Below are 24,683 nucleotides of genomic sequence, written 5' to 3'. Positions count from 1 at the left end.
CTTGGATAATGCTGCAGCAGTTGCTGTACTGAAGCTTATTCAGTGTCCTAGTTTTAATATGAAACCTACAGCAGAGGTGTAATACTACGGGATACAGATCTGTGCTGAATGTTGAAAGACAGGAAAGAAAAAAGCCAGAAGGACACATGTCCTTCACATAAATTGCAGCCATGCAGCAAAATGATCCTGGCAATAGTTTCACATATTTGGTGGTCTGTTTTCCTGTCCAGGCAGAGAATAACCTTTGGAAAATAAGTCCTGACAGCAAAAGAGAAACTGCTTCAGTTTTATTTCTTTATCTATAAAAATACCCAAACTTTAAAAACCCAAGGAGACTAAACCAGCACCTAGATAAGTGCAGTGGTCTACATTATGGGCAGAAAAATGGATTCAGCAGTGACATTTCTTCAAAGAGTTGTTTTAATTAATTCCATATGGTTGCTATGGATCTTTATAACTACCTCTGATGGACTTGAGCATTTTATTTCTATCCACATCTCCACAGAGGAATCTCACCATTTCTTCCACCTACCTAGTTCTCAGTTGTTCCCTTCAGGGAATTCTTGTGTCAAGACATTGCTAGCATGGGGCTACCAGTCTCCGTTTCCGGATGCATTCCCAGATCCAGTTGGGAGACACACGCTTAGCACCAGGATTCTCATCAATGTCCCCTATAACATGCGTTGCTGAGGCTGTGTCAAACTCTGGCACAAGATCCCCATCATATGCTATAAAGTACCGTCGGATTTTGTCGAAGTCCTTCACAGAGGGCGACAGGTACAGCTTCACACCAGTGAATATGTCCAGCAATGTCTGCATATTGTGAAAGAGGATGAGAAGCACAGGTTGGTAAAACATTAGATTGGTCTGGAGATTACACTAAATTCTTTGAGGCATGAACAAGTCCATTCACAGCTCTCAAGGTTATCATTCTAATCCCATGCCTAATAATTGTAAATTGCTCTTTGGACCACCATTAAATCATACACAAGAGCAACACCCATACAGTTCCTCTGAAAACCAGATGTTACAGCTGAACAGTGCTTCTTCCCTAGCTAAGGGGAATTATTACCCCATTATTCCCCTTAGTGGTGATGCTGATGTGGTCCAGTGAACATGATCTCAATGTCTTTTGTCTTTACAAGCTGATGCTTCTTAGTTAAAGTAGGAGAACACAACTGCCCTGGGAAGGGACATGCTGTTTACATCACAATAGGTACGCCAAGCTTATCAGGAAATTATAGCTCAGTGATTCTTAATCCACTCCTACAATTTGCTGCACAATAGGCTAGAAAGGACAGTTCTCTCCCTTTACAGCTCCCAACTCTTCATGTGCAGCACTCAGGAGGAGCAGCCGCTCGGCAGTCACAACACTTTGTAGAGCAGGACATTGGTGGGCAAACAGAGTATTGGCCTTTAGCACGACAAACCCAGTTATGTCAGCTCTGCAGACAGGAAAGAAAAGCTGCAGCCATCCGCTTCCTTTACAAGGCAGCTTGTTGCTGCTATTTCTGCCTTTACATTTCATTTTAATTTAGGGTGCTGCTATAGGAAGATTTCAAAGACTTTTCCAGATGGGAGGCAAAAGTGAACAGACAATTGAAACTGCCTGAGCTTCATCCCACCCCAAAGTGGTTGCTGTCCAGCTGTCCATACCTTTTTTCCATTGTCATCCATCTCAGATGCTTTTCGCTTCTCTCCTCGTTTCTCCTCTGATTTTTCAGGGGATCCAATGACTGCTTTGCTTTCTAAAAACAAACACTTGTCTCATTTGTGTTCTCTGTCCAGCTACTGGTTGTGTATTAAAGTGGGGGAAGAAGACTAAAGGGGGTAAAAGGCTTTCCCCTGTTCTTTCAGGAAAAATCCATGAATTAGAGAACCTAACTAGTAAGACACATTTTTCTACTGCAAATGGTGTGGAGCATCTTCCTGCCCTCATCTCCAGGATGTTGCTGTTCAACTTCCCTCCTTGCTATCACCACACTGTCTTTTTGAAACTGCTCAGAAATTTGCTTCAAGTTATTCCCCAGTGACAAAGCACTGGTGAAGCAAACTCATTTCACAGCTTTGCAATTTACTACCTGGAAATCCCCACCATCCAGGTGCCCTATTATATGCATGAATTTCATCCAAATAAAATTAAATCCTGGTTCATGGCCAAAAATGTCTAACCAAAGGGCATGTGATCTGCAGGAACGGGAGCAAGAGGTTTGCTGTTCAGATCAGTCTTACACAGTCTGCTAAGGACCTTGATCTAATAAGCTTAACATGGACTGCAGTCCCAGAAAAATCACTCCAAAGTAGTTTTGGCACTAACTGTAACTGAGACTCTGCTAGGTTCAAGATACCTGTTCTAGGCAGCGTATAACCTCAGAGAGTTTTTACTGTCTAAATGAGTTGCCTAAACACCAATCTGAACAGCATCATCAGTGCTGTTTCCATCTCCTCTCAACCCCAGCACACCTCAGAGGTGTGGCTATTCATGCTATGAACAACACAGGCCAAACCAAGGGCCTAAACAGCTTTGCCCATTAACCCTGATGTGCACATAAAAACTTCCATGGGATCTTCGAGCATCTGACAGAAGACACAGATCCAAAGCCAGCCTGCCCCAAACGCAAAGGACACACCCTAGGGCTCCTCTCCCTGGAAAACACCATCTTACCTTCTGGCTTCTGGGCTTTTGCAGGTGACTTGCTTGGGGGAGTTTTAATAGTGCTGTGTGGTGTGGAAGACCTGGAATTTCCCTCATTCTCTCCACTGCTGCCAGCTGTGGACTCATCTTCCTCCCCAGCAGCTACACTGAAATCAGCCTTCTCTTTGGAGAGTTGGTACAGCTCCTGTCCCGCCAGAAACAAAGCACTGCCCTTAGCCACAGTGAAACCTCTGACATTAGACACGAGCTGTAATCCATGGTCTGTTTGCTTCTCCCGCCCCTGTTCCTCCTGCACATCTTTGTAGCCATTTTCCTGTCAACTTTGTTCAAGCTCTCTGCATTCCACCCAGCTGCTTGACATTAAGGGAAGCCATACAAGGAGGTACCAAGATCCATATTCACATCATCTGCTACAGAGTAAGACAGACTAACTCTTCAGAGCCTGGCTCCCTAGCCTGATAAATGAACAATACCCATTGCTCACGCAGGGAATAGTCTGTCTGAAGAGGATATTTTACCTTTCTCTCCCCTAGGGAGCCAGAAAGACTGCAGGACAGCAGGTGGGCTGAATCACTCCTTGCTTCGGTGGCATAACAAGCACTTACATCTGCTGCCAGTATCCCTGTAGGCAGTGTGAAGACAGCCCAAATGACAATAACTAGACTGAGAACAGAGCTCATCAACAGCTGACTTACTGCTAGGGATGGCAGCAAGCCAACCAGTTTCTATCTGTTAAGGAGGTGTAGAAGCTGTGTGGGGTAGGTGCAGCCCCAGGGGTCCTGGCTGACTGCCATTTGGCCCCTGTGCCCTGGAACTGGGCCAGGCTACCCTTAGTCACTTCCCAGTTGCCTCCCTCAATCTCAGCAATTAATGGGAGACCAAATGACCATAAACGCTCAAGAGAATAAAGGTCACCTCTTTCAGGAAGGAAATTTCTTACCATGAAGGCTGTTACAAGAGCTGATACAACTAGCTGCCAGCACAGACTTTCCTGAAAGTGCACAACACAACAACTCAAGAGACTTGAGAGGCCCCATGGAAGAATAAGACTTACATCAAAATAATCCAGCAAGCAGCCTGAGCCTAGAATAAATGGAAAATGTAACATGCCATCACAGGTACCAGTCAGCAGATACCTTCACTACATATCCTGCTATCCAAATTTGTCTTTTTAAATATAGACTGTTGTCAGAACTTATTCTTGAACAAGCTGCAGACATACTGCGTTAACTCACCTTAAGCTGCTGGAGGTTGGTGGCTGTCTTCCAGTCTTTGTCATCTCGAATGCGGGTGCAGCGAGGGAAGCGAATGGAGATCCCATCTGCAGTGTGGGCTTCGGCTTTAGAGAATTCAGCCCCTGTGATCTCCCACACTGGGGCTTTCTAAACACAGTATTGAGGAAGTCACATCACATTCCCATGTTCTTTCATGAAGTAACTCTAATGCGTCTGTGCTCCTCTACCTCTACAACAGCCCCCCTCTGGGCCCCAGCACACAGGGTTTCATATACACAAACTGACCTTCTTGCGGTCACCTTAATTAGAAAAACTTCCATTTTCTTCAGCGAGCCAGAGATCCTCAACTAATATATAATGCTAATTTCTAAATAACACCTTTTCCATCAGATGTAATGGCGCAAAGCATACTGATAAATTTTGTAAAACAATAACAACTTTTGGGTTACAGTTCTGCTTCAACCATTTCAAGTCAGATTTTTCATGCCTCAAATTTAAAGTAAGTTCACTTCTGGTTGCGATTTAATGAACAAGAATATTTCCCAGAAGTGCTGCAGGTATGATTTCTTCATGAAGCTCTTAGCCTCAAATGCACCTGCAAGATTCAGAGATAAAAACTTGCACTTAATTTCCTGTTCCAAGTATGAAGACTAATCTTGTAACAGAGATAATTTGTACACTTAAATAAGTATAGCAGATTGCTATATCAGGGCTGGAAAACAGTTAAATAACTATGACAGCACTTACCTTTGGATCTGGGACAATGAAGTCTGGGTAGTAGATTTTGTTAATTTTTAGCCACCTTGGAATTTTACTAGGATCCTATTAATTAAAAGCACAAAACGGAAATGTTAGCACTTATGATCACATATGAACCTATTTCTACAAAAGAAGTTGCTGAAAGATAACCTAGAAGTAGATTAGCATATAGGTGTTACATTGCCTTTGTATGTATGAAACTTGCTTTAGCCTGCAGTGCAGTTTCTCTTATCTAGAGAATCACAAAAATGTCTTTAACGTAGCTCTCAATTACTGTCATTTTATATGTAAAACAATAAAATTGTTGCTCTAATTGTGATTCATATAAAACTACTCATTTTTTTAAGATTCTATAACCTTGATGCAAATGGCCTTCAGGATGTCAAGTAAATATTAAAATTCAGCTCTCTGTTATTTGTCAAGTCTTGAAAAGCAAGATTCCTCACCTTAATAAGTCACTCACAAAAAGTCTTTTAACTCCAACATGTCGGGTTATCTAGCCACAAGACAATAGTCTGACTTGAGCATTTCTCACCCGCAGCCCCATCTAGTGACTGTCTTCACCAACTGCAATATGCAAAAAAAAAAATGGAACTTCCTCTGCTCTTCCTAATAAAACTTTGACTTAGCAGGAAACAGATGGTGCCTGCCTTCCCACTCAGTGTCTGAGTACAAATCTCAGGCATGCCTCATCTCGAAGCTGGCTGCACCAACACCTCATTTGTGTCAGAGCAGTTTAGCTGCTTTAACTCTAATCGAGCCTCTATTCATTGCCAGCAGAGCACTTCAATTCTGCATTTAGCCAGCACCTCAACTGTAGCTCAGCAGGAAGGAGGCTTTTACCAAGCCCTTTCCTGAGCATTCCTTCGATTGCCTCCATGCTGGAGCCCCTCTCACCTTGCTGATCTTCACCATATCCAGCTCTGTTTGCAGACGTGCCAGGGTGGCATCATCATGGCCACCAGAACACTTGGTCACAGTGCACCACTTCTCACTCTTGGGATCATAGCAGCCCATGAGGAAGATGGACATCATCCCACCTGCAGGAGGGGAGAGCAGGGTGGTTCACATCTTCTACAGGACAAGACACAGCTTTTCAAAAAGCAAAGTAATGAACCAAAACCCTTTTCCATCTTTGGGAGTCAAAGGGCCTTAGGCTTGTAATGGCTTAACGGCATCAGCTCCCAGCCTCTACACTGTGTAAGAGCCTAGCCCAAGACCTAAGGCTTTGCTGTGCCAACTAACCCACAGTAAACTCATAGCCTGGCACGTGATGGGCTGCAGCAGAGTCACTGCTACAGCCAGTCTCATTCTGGTAGAAGACCAAATGCTACAGGAGGCTTGGAACGGGAAAAAGCTTCAGAGTTTTCTGAACTGACAGATCCTCTGGCTTAAGCCAACTCCAGAGACTTACCTTTACTGCCTTGTCCATAGAAAGCTCCCAGCACCACTAGGTCTGCTGTGTCAGCCATTGCACCCTCATTTAAGTAGTCCTTTTTCACTTTCAGCCAGTGTCGTTTTCCCGGTTCATAATTACCCTGTGCAAAACAAGGCAAGAACCCCCGTCAGAAAGATCATCTGGTGGGCAGCTATCTCCTCAAAAAGCCCTTGCTTTTATCCAGCTTAGCAGTACCAGAACACAGCAGTGCTCAGATATTTAAGGAGCAACTTGAATTGGATGTCAGCTTCAACAAGAACCCAGAGATGTTTCAAGGATGCTCAGCCTTGTGTGCTTCATCCACAGCCCTCTGTCTGTTGTTATTCCCCAATTCCCAGCATACACCAGTGAAGAGTAAATGTAAACCTGCCTTTGTATCTTTCAACACCAGTCCTTCCAGTCCCTCACGGATGACTCGGGTGATCATATCTGCCAGATCTGAAGCTTTCTGAAAATGAAAGGAATCATGGTTAATTCAAGACTGTGAAAGGGCTGTGGTCTTCAGGCTTTCTGTTCAGAGCAGTGGTGCACTAAAACCAACGCAACTGCAGAGAGATGAATGGGTAACTCCATATAATATTTTTCCAAGGAGAGTCCCATACGTGTTCTCTTTGCTGCAAATGCAGTGACTAAGCTGGGAACATGTCCCAAGAAGAAAAGGGTTCATTAGTTAAAAAATACTCAAGAGACGAGGCAGCCATACTGATTGCATCCTGAGGACGTCCCACATGTACAAGACTAGATTTTCCTCAGCCAGCAGTGTCTGCATACTTCTCTATCCAACTGCCTTGGGACCTATGCTCTTTTCTTCTTCCCAAAAATGCTTTCTCTGCCCCAAAAGTACAAGCATTCTCCACGAAAACCAAGGTACTACAGAAATCAGTAGCAGTGGGGAAAAATAATGGGACATATGGCTTGTGCATAACAGTCAAAGGAAAAACTGAGCATGCTGCTGTCTAAATGCGGTTTTTAGCACTCAGGATGTATCTGGGCTGTAGTGGCAATTTGAAGTTGCCAATTTGAGAACTGGAAGCAGTCTAGCTCCTTTCAATCATACTTCCGTCTTCTCTACACAGCTCAGCACTGCACTGTACAGACTAAGTTACAACAGGCTTTAGCTCCTCCTAACAATGTCAAAGTTACAATGACTATAAAATCATTAACCAGCCAAAAAAAAAAAGAGATGTGCAAGTTAAGATTATACTGAAGTGGTGGTAGCAGAGACAAGATGGGAGCACAGGCATGGCCCTTTTAAACAACACTAGCTCAAGAAGTCTTGCACACAGAGCAGAAATAGAACCATTTTGACGGGCAGAGAATTGCTGGATTTGCAGCCTTAATTATAAAAAAGGCCATGTGGTAAAGGAGCAATGAAGTGCCCAGAGTGCAATCTATGAGATCACCATGCATGCTATTTTAACATTGAACTCACTGTGACATGCTTCATCTCTGAGAAGAGGATCCGGTTGGGGATTTCAACCATGTTATCATGGAGAAACTTACGACGTTCACACAGAGGCCTAAACCAGGGCATGGATAATTAAGGACAAGAAAGCAGTTTTAACATGAAGTACCAGTCACATGAACATTGAGAAAAGCTATTTAAATAATTAAATTACTTATCCTACAGGGTTGCAGAAAGGAGAATCAATTCTTACTTTCCTCCAGAAAGAATTTTTGTGTTAAGAGTGCATTTAGTTTCAGAGGATGTAAGATGAGCTGGGTACTGAACCACACTCAGTTCAGCTGAAATGCAGTTAATCCTGATATTTTAGAACTGCAGAGCAAGATGGAGCTCCGCAGTGAAACTCTTTAGCACAGCAAGGATTCTCCCATGCTGTCTTGATTTTACAGGGGTAAATGGCCAGTCTTAACAGCCAATGTGAACTGCTCCCTCTGCAGTGGTAGTGTGTTCCAGCAAGTTCATGCTGGGAAACCGGTCAGGCTACTCTCACACTATGCCAGACACATACCTGTCCATCAGGCTGATGTCATTGAAATAGATGCAGTCAAACACAAACAAGCAAACGTTGGCATCTTGGAAAGCAGCTTTCTGAAAGACAATTAAGATGGATTAACAGAAATCTGCAGTTGTAGCGAGCAGCAATATGGAGTATTAGAAAACTAACAGAAACAAAAGGATGTATTTTTATCTCCATAATCTTTTAGTTATAATGAGCTTAGGCCTCTTCTAAAAGACAGAAGTATTCTGAGAATTAAGATTTAGACTGAATGTGTCAAAACAGAAACTAAGAAGATAAAACATGCTAATTTCCTAGTGACAGGGAAATAACGCCACAAATATTAATGACTTTGGGCCATGTAACAACCATCACTACTGCTGCAACAAAAAACCAACAAGCGTTCCAGAGACTTCAGATTAATGGCTACTTTAAGTTAAAGCACTTACAGTTTAATTTTCATTTTACTGTCCTCTTCCTTACAACCATTTAGTCTAGACATAAGCACTACATTCATACGGACATCATTGTCATCTTCAAGTCTGTCATACATTGCTCAAGCAATGATAAGCAATGACAGAGTTGCAAGATTTTCCAAGGTGTTTTTAACATTTATCTCAAGCTGATGTTCTGCTAGTGATCAGGTTAATATCAAATATATTGTATTAGAGCAGTACCTTTTTCATTAATATCAGCCTTCTCAGGGATCTTATTTTTTTCCCCAGATGCTCTAGCAAGCACCAGATTTTTTAAACTATCCTGTGATAACAGATCACATGCTAGTGCATTTTAAGTCAGCAGAGTAATAGCCTCCAACCACAACAAAGGATTTTTATTTTTTTCTTCTCTTTACCTTGTGCACACCAAGAGTCCCAAAAGGAAGTGGCTTGCCAGTTTTGTTGTCAATCAGAAGAACTTCTGAATCCAGGATCATACTTTGCCCACCAGGGAAAGCCTTTGGGATGAAGTCCTTAAAATGGGCTACCTTGGGAAAAAAAAAAAAAAAGAAAAGAAAAATACATCTACTGGCTGAAGAGAAGGACTCACTCCAATGCAGATGTTTCCTCCAGAAGCGTGTCTGAGGCACATGTAGGCGTATCTGCACTAGCTTTACTTTCTACTGTGGTACAGACAGCACAGTCTACAAATGGAAAAATGAGTCTTGAACAAATATAACCAAGTCACCCAACTGGCATCAAGCCTCCCAAAATGCAGTGCATAAAGAGGACTCTAAGGCAGATAGCTTAACTTTAGTTTCAAGTTCTTAATGTCCACTAAAACTAATTGATTACAACTCTATTAAGTGTTGCTTTTCCAGATTCCAAGTATCTACATAAATTAGGAAAAAACTCTACAACAGAAGTTATCCTCCTGGCCTATGGAAACTGTTGTGAAATTCAGTTGTGTTTATAGAGGAGCTGGCACAACAGAAAAGACAGTTTGTAGGTGCTTACTTTATGTGGGAGGACAGGTTTGAGGCTTCTGCTGAAGTAGCTGAAATGATCTCCATTTTTATGGACCTGCACCCGCTCGCCATCATATTTGATCTCTGCATACATGCCATTTGGGCACTTCTTCATGGCATACTCAATTGACTTGCAGGCTTCAGCCTTAGAAAGGTGGAGAGAGACAAGTTCCAAACAAGCTCACATGATATATTTAAATATAAAGCTACTCTTACAAAGTTCATGAATCAACTACCAGTTCCTTTGTAGATCATTTTGTCCAGGGTCTCTCATATCCAGTCCAAGTTTTCCTTTTCTTAATTACTCATTTACTTAGAATCATTTGCATATGCCCAGATAATTACAGGTTTTCAGTGCTTATCTCCTCCAAATACTTAAAGCTGTAAGCACTGTGCCTTTTGGAGGAGTGCGCCTAGCTCAGAAGTAGATATTTAACTCAGATTTGTTCAAACAAAAAAACCAAACTTATTTGAATCTCTAATCCAATGGAAAGCTCATGCTATTTCCAGAGAAAGGATCAACTTCTGGAATGACAGAAAACAAACAAAAAAGTCACTTCTGGACTGAAAGCAAGTCAAGATTTTAGCTTTTGCAATGGCACTGAAGGTGCAAGTACTGAGTACATTGAATACTGGCCTCTTCGTAGAAAACACTTTATAAAATGGCATTAAACATAAAAATCAGCACTGCACACTGTTAGCTCATACTACACACAGTCACTTATCCATCTACTGATTCTTAAAGGTGAGGGCCTCTGACAGTACATATGAGAGCTCCATCTCTTGCTCGGCTGAAGGTTACCATTGCAGGGGAGCCAACATTACCAGCATGGGCTGAACCGGGGTCATCAGAGAGGCCTGCACACTGAGGGTTCGCTTCAGACCTGGCATCTTCTCAGCCTCCTGCTGGTTCTTCAGGACTCGCTCTACCACATCCTGGAGGTTGCGTGATGCTTTGAACGCCTCGTAAGCATTGGGATCCAAAGCATCCAACCTTAATTGAGGAGAGGAGGGAAACCAAGCATCAACCTCAGGTCTGCTGCTCCTGGCTTATGAGGCTAATGCCCACTTCTGGTTTTATCTCACAATGAAAGGTAAGACTTACACATGCTTTGCTCCAGCATTCATTTTCAAGTCATGCTTGATTAGCCTGATGATGCATTTCAGGTCATTGCCCGTACATCTGAAGTGCGAGAGAAGATTCAGAGATGGTAGACATTTAATTGAACTACTTTCCAGCTGGAAAAAAGAAACTGATCCAGGCCTCTGTACAAAAAGGTCCTCCCCTTCTTTAGGGTTTAAACTCAAATGAGGACACGTTACTAGTGACATCTCAGAGGCACATGAGAATATCCAAAAGGCTTTTTAGCATCTTTATGTTTGAATGCCAGTATTAATTCTGCCTCAGTGCTGACATACCTTGCAAAATTCACTTAATTAATGTATCAAGAGTAAGTGATTGTAACATCCTCAGCCTCAGATCAACAGAAAGTGAGCCAGACCAAGAATCTTCAACGTGTCTAAATGGCTTGAAGGCTTTTCCCAACATACCCAAGAACAGTAACTTAATTAACAGCTAAGTACCATTAAGGCAGTTCTGCAAGCCACTTGTTTAGTACCGATTGAACAGTGTCTTGACAGGCAAGGATAAAATTCTCTGGCACAAACAGGAGCCATACATGTTCTCCATTGCTGGTCAGCAATCAAGGTGTCTTAATCAAACCACAAATACCAGCTTACAGACGTTAAGTTCAGTCTCTGTGGCTTACGGTTAGTTTTTCACCTGTTCCAGCTTGTGATATGTAGATAACCACTCCTAGTTTTAGGGTAAACCTTCAGAGGCCAATTACTTTCCTTACCTGCGAGTGATATGTTGCAGCACACTTTGCTGGTCATCTTCCTTAGTAAGCTTTGATAGCTGGATGAGGAAATCATCTACCTCTTGGATGGTCAGGAGACTTTTGGCTGCTGGAGGACAAGACTTGCTCTGTTCAAAGAAGAGGCGTATGGTCTCGGAAACATCTCCCTGTCTCCAAAAACAAAATAAGGGTGTGGATCAGAGCTATGGCTAGAGAATGGAGATGCCACTGGGGATTCAACATGGTTCCAGTAAGTAGGATAAAGCACAGGAATGATCCTGGGATTGCATGAAGGAATTGGAATCAAATATTAGAAAAAAGTTGCCATGACACAGAATAAAGCTTCTCAGCTGCTTCATGTGCAAAAAATGGTAAGAGTACCAGTATCATCTTATTGCCCTGTTTTTCACTGCTACGGCATCACAGACCCTTTATTTCATCAGGATGAATCTACTTGTAAATCCAAGGATCTGAAAGAGTCTAGTGATGTCACTAGAAGCCAGCATATACCAAGGCAATAAACAGAGGTGAAAGAATTAGCTTCACTATCTAATTCACCCATTTTTTCCATTTTGCAATGAATCAGAAGTGTGCATAATCAATTACCAACTCCTATGCACAGGAATTAAATGCCCATGTGAGCACTTGCAATTTTATGAGTGTATCTTAATTGTATGAACCAACTTAAGCTCACAGTAACAGATCTGTTAAGTGAACCACAGTTTTTGATATGTGATGTTACAAAAAAAGTATTATAGACCAGTTACATAGGAATACACTAAACAAAGCAGTTCAGACAAAGCGGGTGCAGCCCAACTTGCCTAGATATTTTAGTCTTGCTTTCTAAAGTTTTGCAGGTGAATTCATATCTTGCTTTCTGTTCAAACAATATTTTCTAAAGGTTCCAGATGGCAGAAAGGGCTATGAAAACTGCTAAAGCACAAAAAAAACCCCTCCAGCCCCCAAATCACCAACTCCCATTCTAACAGTCAAGCTAACAACCTTTGAAATAGGAGTGAAAAAAAAACATTACAGAATTTCCATACCAAGGGACTGAACAGCAGAAATTAAAAGAACTGGTGTCTGCACTCACCTGTTCCAGGTCCCGGACCATTTCTTCTTGGCTGCAGTTAAAAATCCTACTAAACAGCTTTACAATCTGCTTATCATTCAAGTTGTAAACAATTTTAATGACGCCTGGCAACAGCAGCTTAATGGTCAGGTATACATCACCATGAAAACCATCTGGGAAAAAAAGCACAGACTATTAGAAACTGTCACAATTTATCTTCACATACAGGCTCTGGTTGTTTGTGCCCATTAGCATGAGCCTGGGGAAAAAAAAAAACCAAATGTATTTGGGGCTTCCTCTTTCCACCATGCTGTTCTACTTCACATGAAAGAAGACTTCTTAGAGGAAACACCCACAGATGTCCTCCAAATCTGATCCCACAGCCCTAAGTTTGGCAGCACCTACAAACTTTCCCTGCAATCCTAGACTGAGACTTTCTTATCTGAATTTGTTATTTAGATAAACAGTTCACTTTGCAAACATTATCTCCATAGTTCAGAAATCATCACAGCACACAGCTTGGACTACACAGCAATCAGATTTTATTTCACCCTTGCTTTTGAAGTAATACTTTGAGATTGATTTTGAGAGGGCTTTCATATGCTGAGAATGCCAAGCAGGAATCATACCTCCTCCAGATCCCTTCTTCAGAAAATCCTGGATGATCTGTGTTTTCACATTATAGCTAGGCTTTTCAGCAACCATGGCACAAAGCTTCCTGAACTCTCGCAGCAAGCAGTCTTTGTGCTTCGGATCACATTTTTTTGCAGATAGGCTAGACTTGTGGGAAAAGTTTGCAGAGATATCTTCTGAATTCTTTGGCTTGGCTGCATCAAAGACATAAGAAGTTGCTTTTTTAACAAGTACAATATGGTGCAAATTTTGAAGCTGAAGCCACCTCTGCTTGGCAAGCTGAAAAGAACAATCCCAGTATACTGGCAAAGCTTCAGAACTGAATAGTGATGTGTGCTATGCCAAAATTTGTGACTTTAAATTTCAATTACCATTAAAAAAAATTCTAAACTATTTTTTCATTAGTTTTGCTCTTCACATAGATCAGAATTTTTCTGGACCTTAATTCTGCCAGACAAATATGATTACACCTTGGTGAAAAGGAACTCCTGCTGGCAGATGCTTCTGTTTTATTTCTACTTTATAGGCCTTTGCCCTTCACAGCAAGATGTTTTCCTAAGATCATTTCTAAAATGGGGCAAAAAATGTTCCCATCCCCTCCTCTCTCATAATACTAACAACCATACACTTTCTCATCTCTTTGGCTGTGTATGTGGCAACACGTGCCCTGAGCGGTTCAGAGCTACATATCTGTGTCAGGCCAGTCAGTGCTCACACACTGAGTGTCCTGCTGGCAGCTGTTTCTCAGGATAAGCTGCTGAGGAGTAAGTTTTCTTGTCCATGAACACTGCAACCGGGAATCCCTCACAACCATTTTTTTTACAGATTTTGAGCTCCACATGGGATATCTTTAGTCTACACCTTCGCAGTTTGATTGAAATTGGCCAATGGACTAAGGGAGTAGTGGAGTCAGCCTGACAAAGTGGGTTACTGCATAAACTTTGTTTCCTTGGAAATACTAGAAACTCAAACATCAGTTCTTCAAGACTGACAGCCTAAGAAAGCACTAACAGTTTTTGGCAAACCAGATTTTAAAAAACGTAATTAAAACTAAACTATCTTCTATAGATAAAAAGCTGCTGATCTGAACCAAGTTAACATGCCTCTGATACTGATATTAGAAGAGAAGGATTTCCCAGAATCAGTTTCTTAAGTCTTACCTGTGAAGCCAGAGAACTTCTTTGGTGATGGAGCAATGAGAGCTAATGGATCTTTTGTAGTTAGTTGTCCTGTGGCAGTGAGCTTGGCTTGGACTATCACTTTTTTCTTCGGTGTACTTGCAGCCTTGGAATTAGCTTCTGTAAAACAGCAAGGTTCAAACCAGCAGTCAGAAATAATCTTATACATCCATCAACATATTATGTAGGATATAATGCAACAAGCAAGTCTTAAAAGAACTGGGGATGGAGGAGAAAAAAATGAAGGAAGATTTTTCAGATATCAAAAGTTAAAAGACTACATAGTTTACTAAAGATCATGGGAAAAAAGCTGCAAATGGAAAATAACTGCTGCTACCTCCTGGGATTTATCTGCCCATCTCTGCACATGAATTAAATCACCTAGACCTCCTCCATAATCAGTTGTGACAAATTAATTAAGAAGTACTGTTGCAGAAGTGACTATGTCTTCCCTTTCCTATAGAGCTGAGACACACATTTGTGCAGTACTACCCACTTTGTCGCTAGGTCATACTAATACATCAGTGAGGATTTTGTGGCAAAGAGATGGCTGTGTGGCAATCAGTGGCATACCCTGAAAACAAGTAAAATAGAAGAGTGACCCAGATGCTGCCTTGTGTCTCACCTGAGATGTGCTTGTTGATTAATTCTTTCTCCCCATCTTGTAGTTCTTCCCACCCTTCCAAGTCTGTGATGTCTTCAATTTTCTTTGTGGTGGCCCGGGCCTTCTCTAGCTTCTCAAACATGCACTTCACATGGTACCACTCCTTCATGTCCCCACCAGACTCCGTGAAAGGATTGGGAACAATCTTTCCAATGCGCACCATTCCTTTCACAATCTTCTCCTTGCATTTCTTGCAGCCTGCCGTGCCACGCTTAGCATAATCTACGCAGTACCTCTGCTCTGCCATGTCCTCTGCTGCTGTGCAGGCCTGGCGAAGCCAAGTGTTCAAAAGCAGGGAGAAATGGAAAGCCCCAGCACTGCCACCCTGGTTTCTGTCTGTGGACTGGAGAGATACACGCCGTAACAGCAGCTGGGACCAGTAACTGGGGCTGGCCTCGGGAAGGCCAACACAGCAAAGGTAGGGTCTTGGCAGAGAAACCTGTGTGTGTGGAGAGAAAAGTCCTGTGCCCCTGCCGAGTACCCGGACAGCCTGTGATAGTGTCCGGCTGCCTGTGGGCATCCAGCCTGCTCCGTGCGTGCTGCAAGCAAGAGAGGAGACACTGAGCCATACCCAGTCGCCTGTGGGCCCTGTGCCTTACGCCCGGTGTGGCACATGAGGCCTCTCAGAGGCCTCAATCCTCCCCTCTCTCTCCCAGGCCTGCCCTACAGCTGCCTCCCCATCTGGGACCCGGTCTCCCAGCCCTCAACGGCCTCCATAACCCGCTGAGCCTGCCCCACGGGCCCCGATCCTCCACACGCCTGCCCCACAGCCCCCTCCTCACCCTCAGCCCCTTCTCCCCTCATACACGAGCCCCGACCCCTCCAGCCCGCCCCAAGGCCGCTTTCCCGCCCTGATGCAAGCGCAACCTCCCGCCGCTACGGGCCTCAGGCTCCCGCCCTGCCCATCGCCGACCGCCGAGGTGAAGGGCTCACCGAGATCCTCACGGCGCCGCCATCCCGCCCTCACCCCCGGCCGGCGGACGGGACCCCCTCCAGCCCTCCCTGTAGGCCGGAGCCGCCGCCACCGTCGCGCCTTTAAAGGCGGCCCGCAGGCTTCCGTAGAGCAGAGCGCATGCGCGCTGCGCCGCGTCCCACCACCGCCCCCCGAAAGTGGCGCCCAGGTCGTGCGCGTGCGCGAAGCGGCGCTGCAGGCCGTTGGCCCCGCCCCCGCGGCGTTACCCCCCGCCTCCGCGCGGGCCCCGCCCCTTGCCCCGCCCCGCCGCGCGCAGGCTTCCGGCGCCGTCTTCCCGCCTTGGAGGCGGCTGAGGCGACGTCGCGTGCGCGGCTCGCGGGGCGCTGTGCCGTGCGTGTCCGGGTCTGAGGCGATGCCGTATTCCCGGCCTCCAAAATCGGCTTTCCGAGAGCAAATCGGGGCAGGTCGGAGGGTATGACCTCTCTCTGGCTTCACCAGATCGGCCCTCCAAGAGTGCTGCGCCAGGTTGGTGCAGGTTTGGGGTGCTGCTGTATCACCTGGTCTTCAAAATCGGCTCTCCAAGAGTGCTATGCAGTGTCTGAGCTACTGCCCGATCCCCAGCCTCGTGAAATTGGCCCTTCAAGAGCGTTGTGCTATGTCACCTAGCTTTCAAAATGGGTCCTTTTAAGGGTGCTGTGCTGTACCTGCACAGGCCTGAAGCACTGCTCTATCACTTGGCCTGAAATTGTCCTTCCAAGGGCCTTATGCTGTGTTTGTGTGGGCCTGAGGTGCTGATTTATGCTTGGCTCCCCCAACATAGGCCATCCAAGAGCACTCCCCTGTGTTTGTGCAGGCTGTGAGGTGCTGCTGTATCACCCCAGCCCCCTGAAAACAGCCCTTCATCCCAGTACAGATGGGCAGACACCTGCAGTCCAGCTGTTGGCATTCTGGTGGTGGCAGCTGACCCCGTTTCTCTGATGAAAGCGTTGTGCTGTGCCAAGAGGCAGCTGAGAAAACTGGAGTGGGTGCTCTACACACCACCAACAGGATTCCTGCCTTCATCCAGGCAAAGGATGCTGTGTAGGTTATCATGGCCAGGCTGTCCCTGACCTGCTTTGCTATACCTCAAAGGCAGAGCATGAGGCATAAGGTACAGAATTTGCTTCACCAGACATGTATCTGTCTTTTTGCTGGCCTCCAGCTAGTTGCAAGGTGAGCTACAGGCAGTCTTCCTCTTTTTCTCAGCACACCAAACTCCAGCTACACAAATTACACTATTTGGAGCTGTGGATGAGCGTAACAACTATGTCTGGTTGCAAAACTGGGATGAAGTCCATGAGATAAGCATTTCTGATAAATAGGACCTGGCTATAAAGCAGTCAGTCTGCATTACTTTGCGATACTTTGCATTGCAATACTTTGCTCTTGGACAATGTGTTCAATCCATGATCTCAGAATAGAAACACACCTTCCTGTACTTCATGGCCCAGAAGTGGTGGAAACCCCAAAACAAAAGAAAGAAGCAAGCTCCCTCAACCAAATCCAGCTGGGGCTTTGAGTCACAGAAGAGGAATTGCAGAAAGATTCAGGGAGTTCATGAAGGACTTCTCAACTGCTATTGACCTTATGTGGAAGGCATCCAGACCAGCACTATGCGTCAGTTTTAAAATGCTGAACCAGAAGTCTGTATGCATTCAGCTCCAAGACCATGCATTTGACAGACTCGGATTAAAGGTATGTGTGTGAGTTTAATGTGGTTGAATTTTTAATTGTTCAAATTGCTTTGAAAAAGATGTACCATTGAGAAATTATTTACAGAACCAGCAGTGACAGGTGCAACAGTTTGCATTAACACTGACATCTTATAGGGCAAGAACATGATAAAACCCAGGAAAAGATGGGGCGAGTACGCTGTTCAGAGAGAGCTTGCTGGGAGCATAGAGCACAGTGCAGTGTTCACGGCATCCCCTTTGGTGAGATCTCTCATTCGTTGTCTGTTTGGGCTTGGTAAAAGAGACGGAAAGATAGACCCAAGGGCTGACACTCACTGCAGTGCATCGTTATCGGATTTAAATAAGGCAGCTGAGCAACCTCTCAGTGGTAGGATTCGCTTCCCTAACTTTTACTGTCTAAAAGTCAGCAAAATGATCTAAACCAGGCTGTGTCTATAATCAGTAGAGGAACCTGCAGAGGGCATTTCAGAAGCTTCAGTTAGGGTGAGATGAATTGCTTTCTGGCTCTTTTCAGTCTGGAGGATGTTTAGATGGCAGCATGGACAGGTAAGTGAAGTAGGAGGGCTCCCCTCTGGAGAGTCATGCTGAGACTGGAGATTGATGACCTGACCCGTGATGAAATGCAGTATGCACAGGCAGGTGGCAGAACGCTGCTGGGAGAAAGTGTGAGTTTAATTTCTTCAGTGAGAAACACACAACTGATGTTTGGTTGTTTTTGAAAGGCCTGGGAATAACAGCAGCAAAGCTGGTGCACTCTTAATTCCAGCTCTCTTTCTCTTGAGCAGTGTAGCTGAAGACTCTTCAGCCTGGAGCATTAATTTTGCTGTTCTTCCACTGTGGCCCCAAGGGAATGGGTGGAAACTTGAAACCATGCATCTTCTGATCTTGTGGCTAACAGGTCTGAGATGACATTAGGAAGTGACAGGAAATTTTCAACTGGCATGGGACTGAAGGGCTCTGATTTTGGTCACTGCTCTTAAGTTTTCCATGTAAGCACTTCCTGCGAAGTTGCAGTGTGCATTTACTGTTCTTATTTTGAGTAGGAAGGTATGTTTGCAAGGGGAGAAATTAAAATTACTTTGGGTTTTACAGTCTTATTTGAATAAACTCCTCCAACTCCCACTTTGGCCAAGATGTACCTTTAAACAGATGTGAATAGAGCAATATATCCAGTGAGTATCTTTCCACAAAACTACAGGACACTGAGTTCACAGAAAGCCAGGAGAAAACTAGGAGACAAATCACTGCTGTTTCTCAAAGGATCAGCAAGGAATCACTGCTGGTGTCTCTCTTGGTAGCTAATACTGGAATTGCTGAGATGAGCCTCTTAACATAATGCTCTCTCTGTGTAAAAGTCATCAATGACAGACTAATAGAGAGGCCTCTAGGAAAGTAGATCTCTGTTTTAAGGAGTTTATTCCAGTAATACAGGCAAGATAATGCCCCAAAAGTCAGATTTAAAGGTTTAAGTCTGCCCTTGCTTAAGCAAAGTGGCCATCAGGAGTTCTGTCAGGAGTTAAACGTGAAAGTGAAATAATGTTGTCAGGTTTTGTTTGTGTTTTTTTCTGTATTAAGAAGCAAAAAATAATTTTAGTTTCATCTTAAACTAGTGTTGAAAATAGTTCATAAAAAAAGGTTCACCTTGTCCAGATCTTCTGGGGTTACCTTAAATTGAAGGGGTTTTGAACTGAAATTAAAGTTTCGATGCAAGACTTATTTCAGAATTACATTCCAATGAATCCAGTCTTCTTGGTGTTGAGACAATGTCCAGAATCTCACTAAAATCAAATAAAGGGAGTGAGATATTTAGAATTTTAATAACTGCAATGAACAAATATATCTCCCTCTCTGGCTGCTAAAGAAGATATTGAATCTGGGCATGTGGTTTATTAAAATACAAGAGATAAGAGAAATTGAGAAGATTGTAGGAAACAGACATACATACATGCAATACATTGGGAAAAAAGGGAAGTGATGTCAGGTAAATAACAGATCAAGAAGCCACGTAAGGGAGTTATAAAGCTCAATATTACTCACTTATTTGCATATATAGTTGTTGGTAAGACTTACTTTGTTAGGGCTTTGAAAAGAAAAGCTATTACAAGCTTAATGGTGAAGTAACAATGGTGAAGTGAAATGGTGAAGTGGTAGTTGGCAGTTCAGTCTGAAAGGATTCACAGACTGCTTTTGGTTTGAGAAGTGGCTTACAAGGCTTTCTGGCTTATAAAGGTGTGAAAAGTTGAAGCTGGATATAACAGGAATAAAATCTCTTACAAGCCTCTTTCTGGCCCTCAGTTTGGTGGGGAAAAGGGAGAATACAATCTATTGTCAGTTTACAGATGAGTTTGCTTTTCTTCAGTTCACATTTTCTTCTTATGGACAGGAAGGGTGTTTCCTGGAACAGTAAGTGGGACTAAATACGATCTAAGGTGTAATGCTAAAAATTTGGATCTCAAAAGAATAGCTGTTTCCTTCTGTAGGACATGTTATCAGGTGTATGGACCTTTGCTTTCCCTCCATGTTAGCACTCTCCAGGCCGATGCTTGTGATCCATTGCATATGACACATGCAGCCATGTAACTTCCCTGCATCCTTGTTCCCATCACAGTAACATGCCTGCCTAGGGTGGTGACAAAAAGATGACAATGAATGTGGTATTATCCTGAAATTGGTACATACAGTCCTCTGTGGAGGAGACAGTTTGGGAATGTGAACTTTGTCCTTTAATCCAAATACAGCAAAAGTCTGTCTCTCCCTTCCTTCTTACCACATCTCAGCTGTCTTTTTGAGGAAAAATCTTAAAATTTGGTACATGGACATTATGAATATCTAAGTACAGGGAAACAAATGTGAAATTTGTAATTTCTAGGGCAGGTTGCCCAAAGAATCATTTAACAGCCACAAAAAATGTGTCAGAGATTTCCAAAGGTGTTTAGGAGATGCTCATGCCCTTTTGCTGTTAATACTAATGAGAAGTGAGTGTCCCAATCACCTGGACAGGTTTTGGAAAGTCTCAGCTAGATTCATGTCTTCCTGGAGGAAATTACATTTGACAGGAGGCTTCTGATGCAGAGAGAATAAGGGCATTGGAGGCCACTATTTGAATTCATTGTATTTCGGTTCAGAAATCTGCCAAATATGCAATATATACAGATGCTGATATCTATACCTCTGTTCTGCTGTCAGGTAATATAATATCCTTTATTTTTCTGCTTACTGCATATGCTGTTAAATTAGGTAGACGTATTTGCAAGGTGAATGACAAGTGTAATTGGCTATAAATGCTCCATTTAGAGAGATTGCAAACTATGTTTAAGTTACACCCAAGTGCACCTGTACTTGAGATGCAAAGTCATTCAGCTCCCACAGCACCTTCATTATAACCATACTTCATCCTCCCACACAAATAGATTCTGAGGAAAATAATTTCTCCCCAAATGTACATCTGCTGCAAATTATACCAGCATCATTACACATGCAAGTATAGGGAACACAAATCTCATACTATATGTTGGTGCTGATTGAAAGATGACACCTACTTTTGGAAAACAAAGGAAAGCTAAAATAAAAGCTTGGCAAATTCTTGTTTGTTTGTTTCAAAGCATTTCCTAAATTCATTTGTCATTTCTGCATGCTTGGAGAAGATTTTTTCAAAATTTTAATTGAAAGTTTTAGCTTTGAATCCTTGAGAACAAGATTGAAACCATGGCTGAAATTTTTTTTAATTGACCTTGTTCGGGAATCACTGTTGCTAAAACCTAGAGATCATTTTTATACCATTCTTTGAGACATCTAAAATTAATTTCAGAAAAACATGAATATTTTCAAGAAAGGCTGTAGTAGTTAAAAGGTTTTTGTCTTTTTTCTTTTGGAAAGTCTTTAAGGTTTCAGATAAAAAGGCTATTTTTTAATGCAAACAGCTTTTTATTGAAACACTTCTGACTAGTTCTCCTTCAAAGTAACATTTGTGACCAGAAAGAAAATGGTACAATTTAATCGGTGCCTACCTTTCATTGTCCCCATCAGATCTACAGTTGGTTGTGTTAAGAGCATATGCGTGCAAAGCACTGCTTATTACCTTAACATCCAGGAATCTTGCAGGTTTCAAATTCCCAATTTCTCTTCTCTGTTTCTTCATTATTCTAAGTGGCAGTTGTGTACCAACAGAGAACAGACAGGGCCGAGGCAGTTTTAACTTCTTTTTGTGTCTCAGGTAATCTGTGTTCTCTGCTTTAATACAAAGTAGTCCCAAGGCTGCTGCGCACTTTCCTATGTTCTTTCAAGCCACATCTGTCAAATCTGTACTTGACAGCTGGTCTGTATGTGTGTCATACATTCAAAGCAAAGACAGTTAAATGAAAGAAACTCCTGAACAAATTCAATATAGATTGTGCCCTGCTGCCTGTGATGTGGGACTGAGGTATGCCTGATTGCAGATCTAATCTCACTCTGATACCTGAGTAGCAATAATGACAGTCGCCCCATTTTGTCCTGCCCAAGGAGCCTGTGGGATATCTTTAGCTATATGAAGTATTAGCACTTTTTAGGCTTTCCACAGCCAAGACCACGTTTCAGAAGGCAGATGGAAATTCAGGTACAAGATGACTTCTGGAGACCCCAGCTCTTGGCCTCTGCTGTTCAGCAAGTGTAGGAGTTGTTATCTCTAGGCTTTAACAGAGCCTCAGGATGCCACCTGCTAAGGAGGCATAGACAAACCTCTGCTTGCAGGGAAATTCTGCTGTTTAATGTTACAAGGAAGTTTCTTACTTTAGTGCTAAACTGCTAAACTGAATCTTCCCTAAAGTAGTATGCGGCGTTGCACATTGCTGTGCTAAGGGCTGTATGTGTAATTAGTGACTTGTATGACTCCCAAAAGCTGCAGTCTAAACCTTAATCCAACCTTTGCGTTGATCACCATGCTACATCTCTTGAAAGCATTTATGATCAGGGGACCGCATTTCTTAGAGCCAATTCCACGTTGGAGCTGACTTTTATTAGGGAGACAGGATGTTAAAAAAAATATTAAACTGGTCCTCATTAGAAACTGGAGACATAAAAGTCTCCAGAGCCAGATTGTGACTGCCGCTACAGAGCTGTTTATGCAGCTGTTTATGCAGAGAATAGCTCTCTAGGGATGGGCTATTTTGCTGCTGCTTCTGCTCCGAAGACCCTGCACCTAGATGCCAGTGCTGGAACCAGGGGTTTTGGGTTCCTGCCTGAATAGCATGAGTCGTAAAGATTGCTAAGTGCCTCGTTCCCCCCTCTGGAGAGTGCATGGGTTGTCACAATACCTCTGTCTCACTTGCAGCGCCCTGAGGCATGGGAAATGAGATAAAAACAAAGGCAAAGCAAATGCAAAACCTTTGACCTATCTGCAAATGTTGCTTCTGGGGCTATTTGTTTCTGTGTATCCCCAGAGCACGTTGGGGGATGCTGGTTTATTGCTGCCTGGGATATCTTATCCTTTCACTTTCAATGAAATGTAACTCCTTTTTCTTTCTGAAGGGTTTTGAAAATGACTTAAGATGAACTGAAGAGCTGCCATTTGGCTTCCGTGTATCTCCAGCCAAATTACTACACATTCACTTTGTTACTATCAGAAGCACCAGGGCCTTCTCTGCAGGGCTGCTGCCCAGAAAATCAGGTCCCAGCCTGCACTTATGCATGGGGACTAAGCTGTCTCAGGTAGAAGGGCTTTGCTGAATTAATGAGGTTCCTGTTGGCACTTTTCTCCAGACTGTTAAGGGCCCTCAGTTAAGTCCAGGCTTGGCCTGTCCCTCTCTCTTCTCATCCCATTCCTTCCTGGCTCCCAGTTTTCCCCCTTCATTACTCCAAATCTGGAGTCTCATTGAAATAAACATAAGTGAGTGAAAACACCTGCACATCGAAGCAAATACATTTAAAACAACATTAAAAAAAGCTTTTCCATCTTGGTTGTCATCTGTGGTTGGTATTTTGGAGAAAGCCAGCCTGCTTGCAGTTACACCATTACCTTTACACAGAAGGTCATGTTAACCATCTGAGCAAATGCCGACAGTCTTGGAAACACCCACCTGCTGCAGATGAAACCCAATTAACTGGCCTCATGCTGTTATAAGAACCCCAAGCAGGAGCTGTCCTGGTTCTTTGCCTGGGGGGAGAGATGTGTGGGCTGTGTTTTGGCTTGGAGCTAGGAGTTTTACTCTCTCTTCTGTCTCTCTGAAGACTCCTTCCCCTTATGATAGGAGATGCTGTGCTAAATAACACTATTTGAGAACAATGCCTGTCTGATCGGTGAATTTTCTTTAAACCAGGTCTAATTGCCTTATCTAGATCAGTGTCTTTTTCTCCTTACTTTCAGCGGTATTTTTAGACTAGTCAGTAAGTCTGTGATATGACAGGACCCCTTAAAAGCTCTGGGTAGCTTGGCTTGCGGAGTCTAAAAGGAAGGGGTATGGGATTTGCCTTGTAAGGAGGCTGACAGCTATTCTTAAGGTGTTTAGATCTAATCCATACTAATGAGATAGCTTCTTATCTAACTGAACCGCAACATTTCTTAACCGCTTTCTGTCTTCTTTTGAAAACCTATGTAATAAATTACTATGAGACAATAGTTTCTAAAAGGCATTCTCCTAACCTTAGTTTCTTCACTAAATTGAATGAATCTAGTGAAGTGTCTCTTAGAAACAAATCTTTTTTAAACCTGCACTCTATTCTGCTTAACCTCTCTGCCCTAAACTATTTCTGAGACAAGATGAATACCAGGCTGTGAAGATCATAGTTACATATATTCTACTTAAGCATTCACTTGGCTGATAGCCTGGAATAAGTCACTTTTGAGGGTTAAACAACTTCTGAGGCTATAGATGGGACCTCATTATGCAATGTATGAGGAGAGTTATTACTGTAAGCTGGTTGCTCAGGTATAGTTGCTGTGTTCACTACATAGAAAGTACAGGCACTGAGGTTACCCTGGTGTTGAAACCTCTTAGCTGAAATCTGAAACAAGTGGGTTAACCTCTCTCCCATGGGAACCTTCCACACTTTGCCCCGTTTTTGCTAATTCAGGGTTCTACCATTTTGCTACTAGAAAATGTAGGAAAGAAGGTTTCCACTCCCTGTAAGGATTATGTCCTTG

General features: G+C 43.2%; 2 protein-coding genes across 3 annotated transcripts in view; both read right to left on the bottom strand.

Annotated features, from left to right (window-relative positions):
- The window catches only part of AP2B1 (adaptor related protein complex 2 subunit beta 1), a 394,518-nt gene that overhangs the window by 153,686 nt on the left and 216,149 nt on the right, over window positions 1–24,683 (bottom strand). The window lies entirely within an intron of this gene.
- Window positions 273–15,994, bottom strand: LIG3 (DNA ligase 3). Of its 2 annotated transcripts, XM_069791353.1 has the most exons (21): window positions 15,854–15,993; window positions 15,360–15,459; window positions 14,882–15,263; window positions 14,239–14,376; window positions 13,075–13,272; window positions 12,467–12,618; window positions 11,374–11,540; window positions 10,620–10,697; window positions 10,340–10,508; window positions 9,504–9,659; window positions 8,903–9,034; window positions 8,062–8,141; window positions 7,521–7,608; window positions 6,459–6,536; window positions 6,065–6,188; window positions 5,548–5,690; window positions 4,639–4,713; window positions 3,892–4,038; window positions 2,666–2,840; window positions 1,657–1,748; window positions 273–813 (listed from the first exon to the last, which is right to left on the bottom strand). In XM_069791353.1, exons 2-21 carry the CDS (start codon window positions 15,438–15,440, stop codon window positions 580–582), a joined length of 2,889 nt encoding a protein of 962 aa, XP_069647454.1. In that variant the 5' UTR covers window positions 15,441–15,459; window positions 15,854–15,993; the 3' UTR covers window positions 273–579. The 2 variants fall into 2 exon arrangements, with proteins under 2 accessions (XP_069647454.1, XP_069647453.1); XM_069791352.1 differs by having other exon boundaries at window positions 14,882–15,459; window positions 15,854–15,994.

The sequence above is a fragment of the Haliaeetus albicilla genome, chromosome 9 (genome assembly GCF_947461875.1).
Source record: "Haliaeetus albicilla chromosome 9, bHalAlb1.1, whole genome shotgun sequence".
NCBI lineage: Eukaryota > Metazoa > Chordata > Aves > Accipitriformes > Accipitridae > Haliaeetus > Haliaeetus albicilla.
This window is presented reverse-complemented; position numbering and strand designations above follow the sequence as displayed.

Excerpts from the sequence above, each read along its gene's own strand:
- LIG3 (XM_069791352.1), bottom strand. The coding sequence starts at position 15,440 with ATGCCCACAGGCAGCCGGACACTATCACAGGCTGTCCGGGTACTCGGC. Across the intron at positions 12,619-13,074 it reads GAAGAAGGGATCTGGAGGAG|ATGGTTTTCATGGTGATGTA; the intron begins GTATGATTCCTG and ends TTTTTTTCCCAG. Across the intron at positions 9,660-10,339 it reads CCCCGGTTCAGCCCATGCTG|GCTGAAGCCTGCAAGTCAAT; the intron begins GTAATGTTGGCT and ends CACCTTTCTAAG.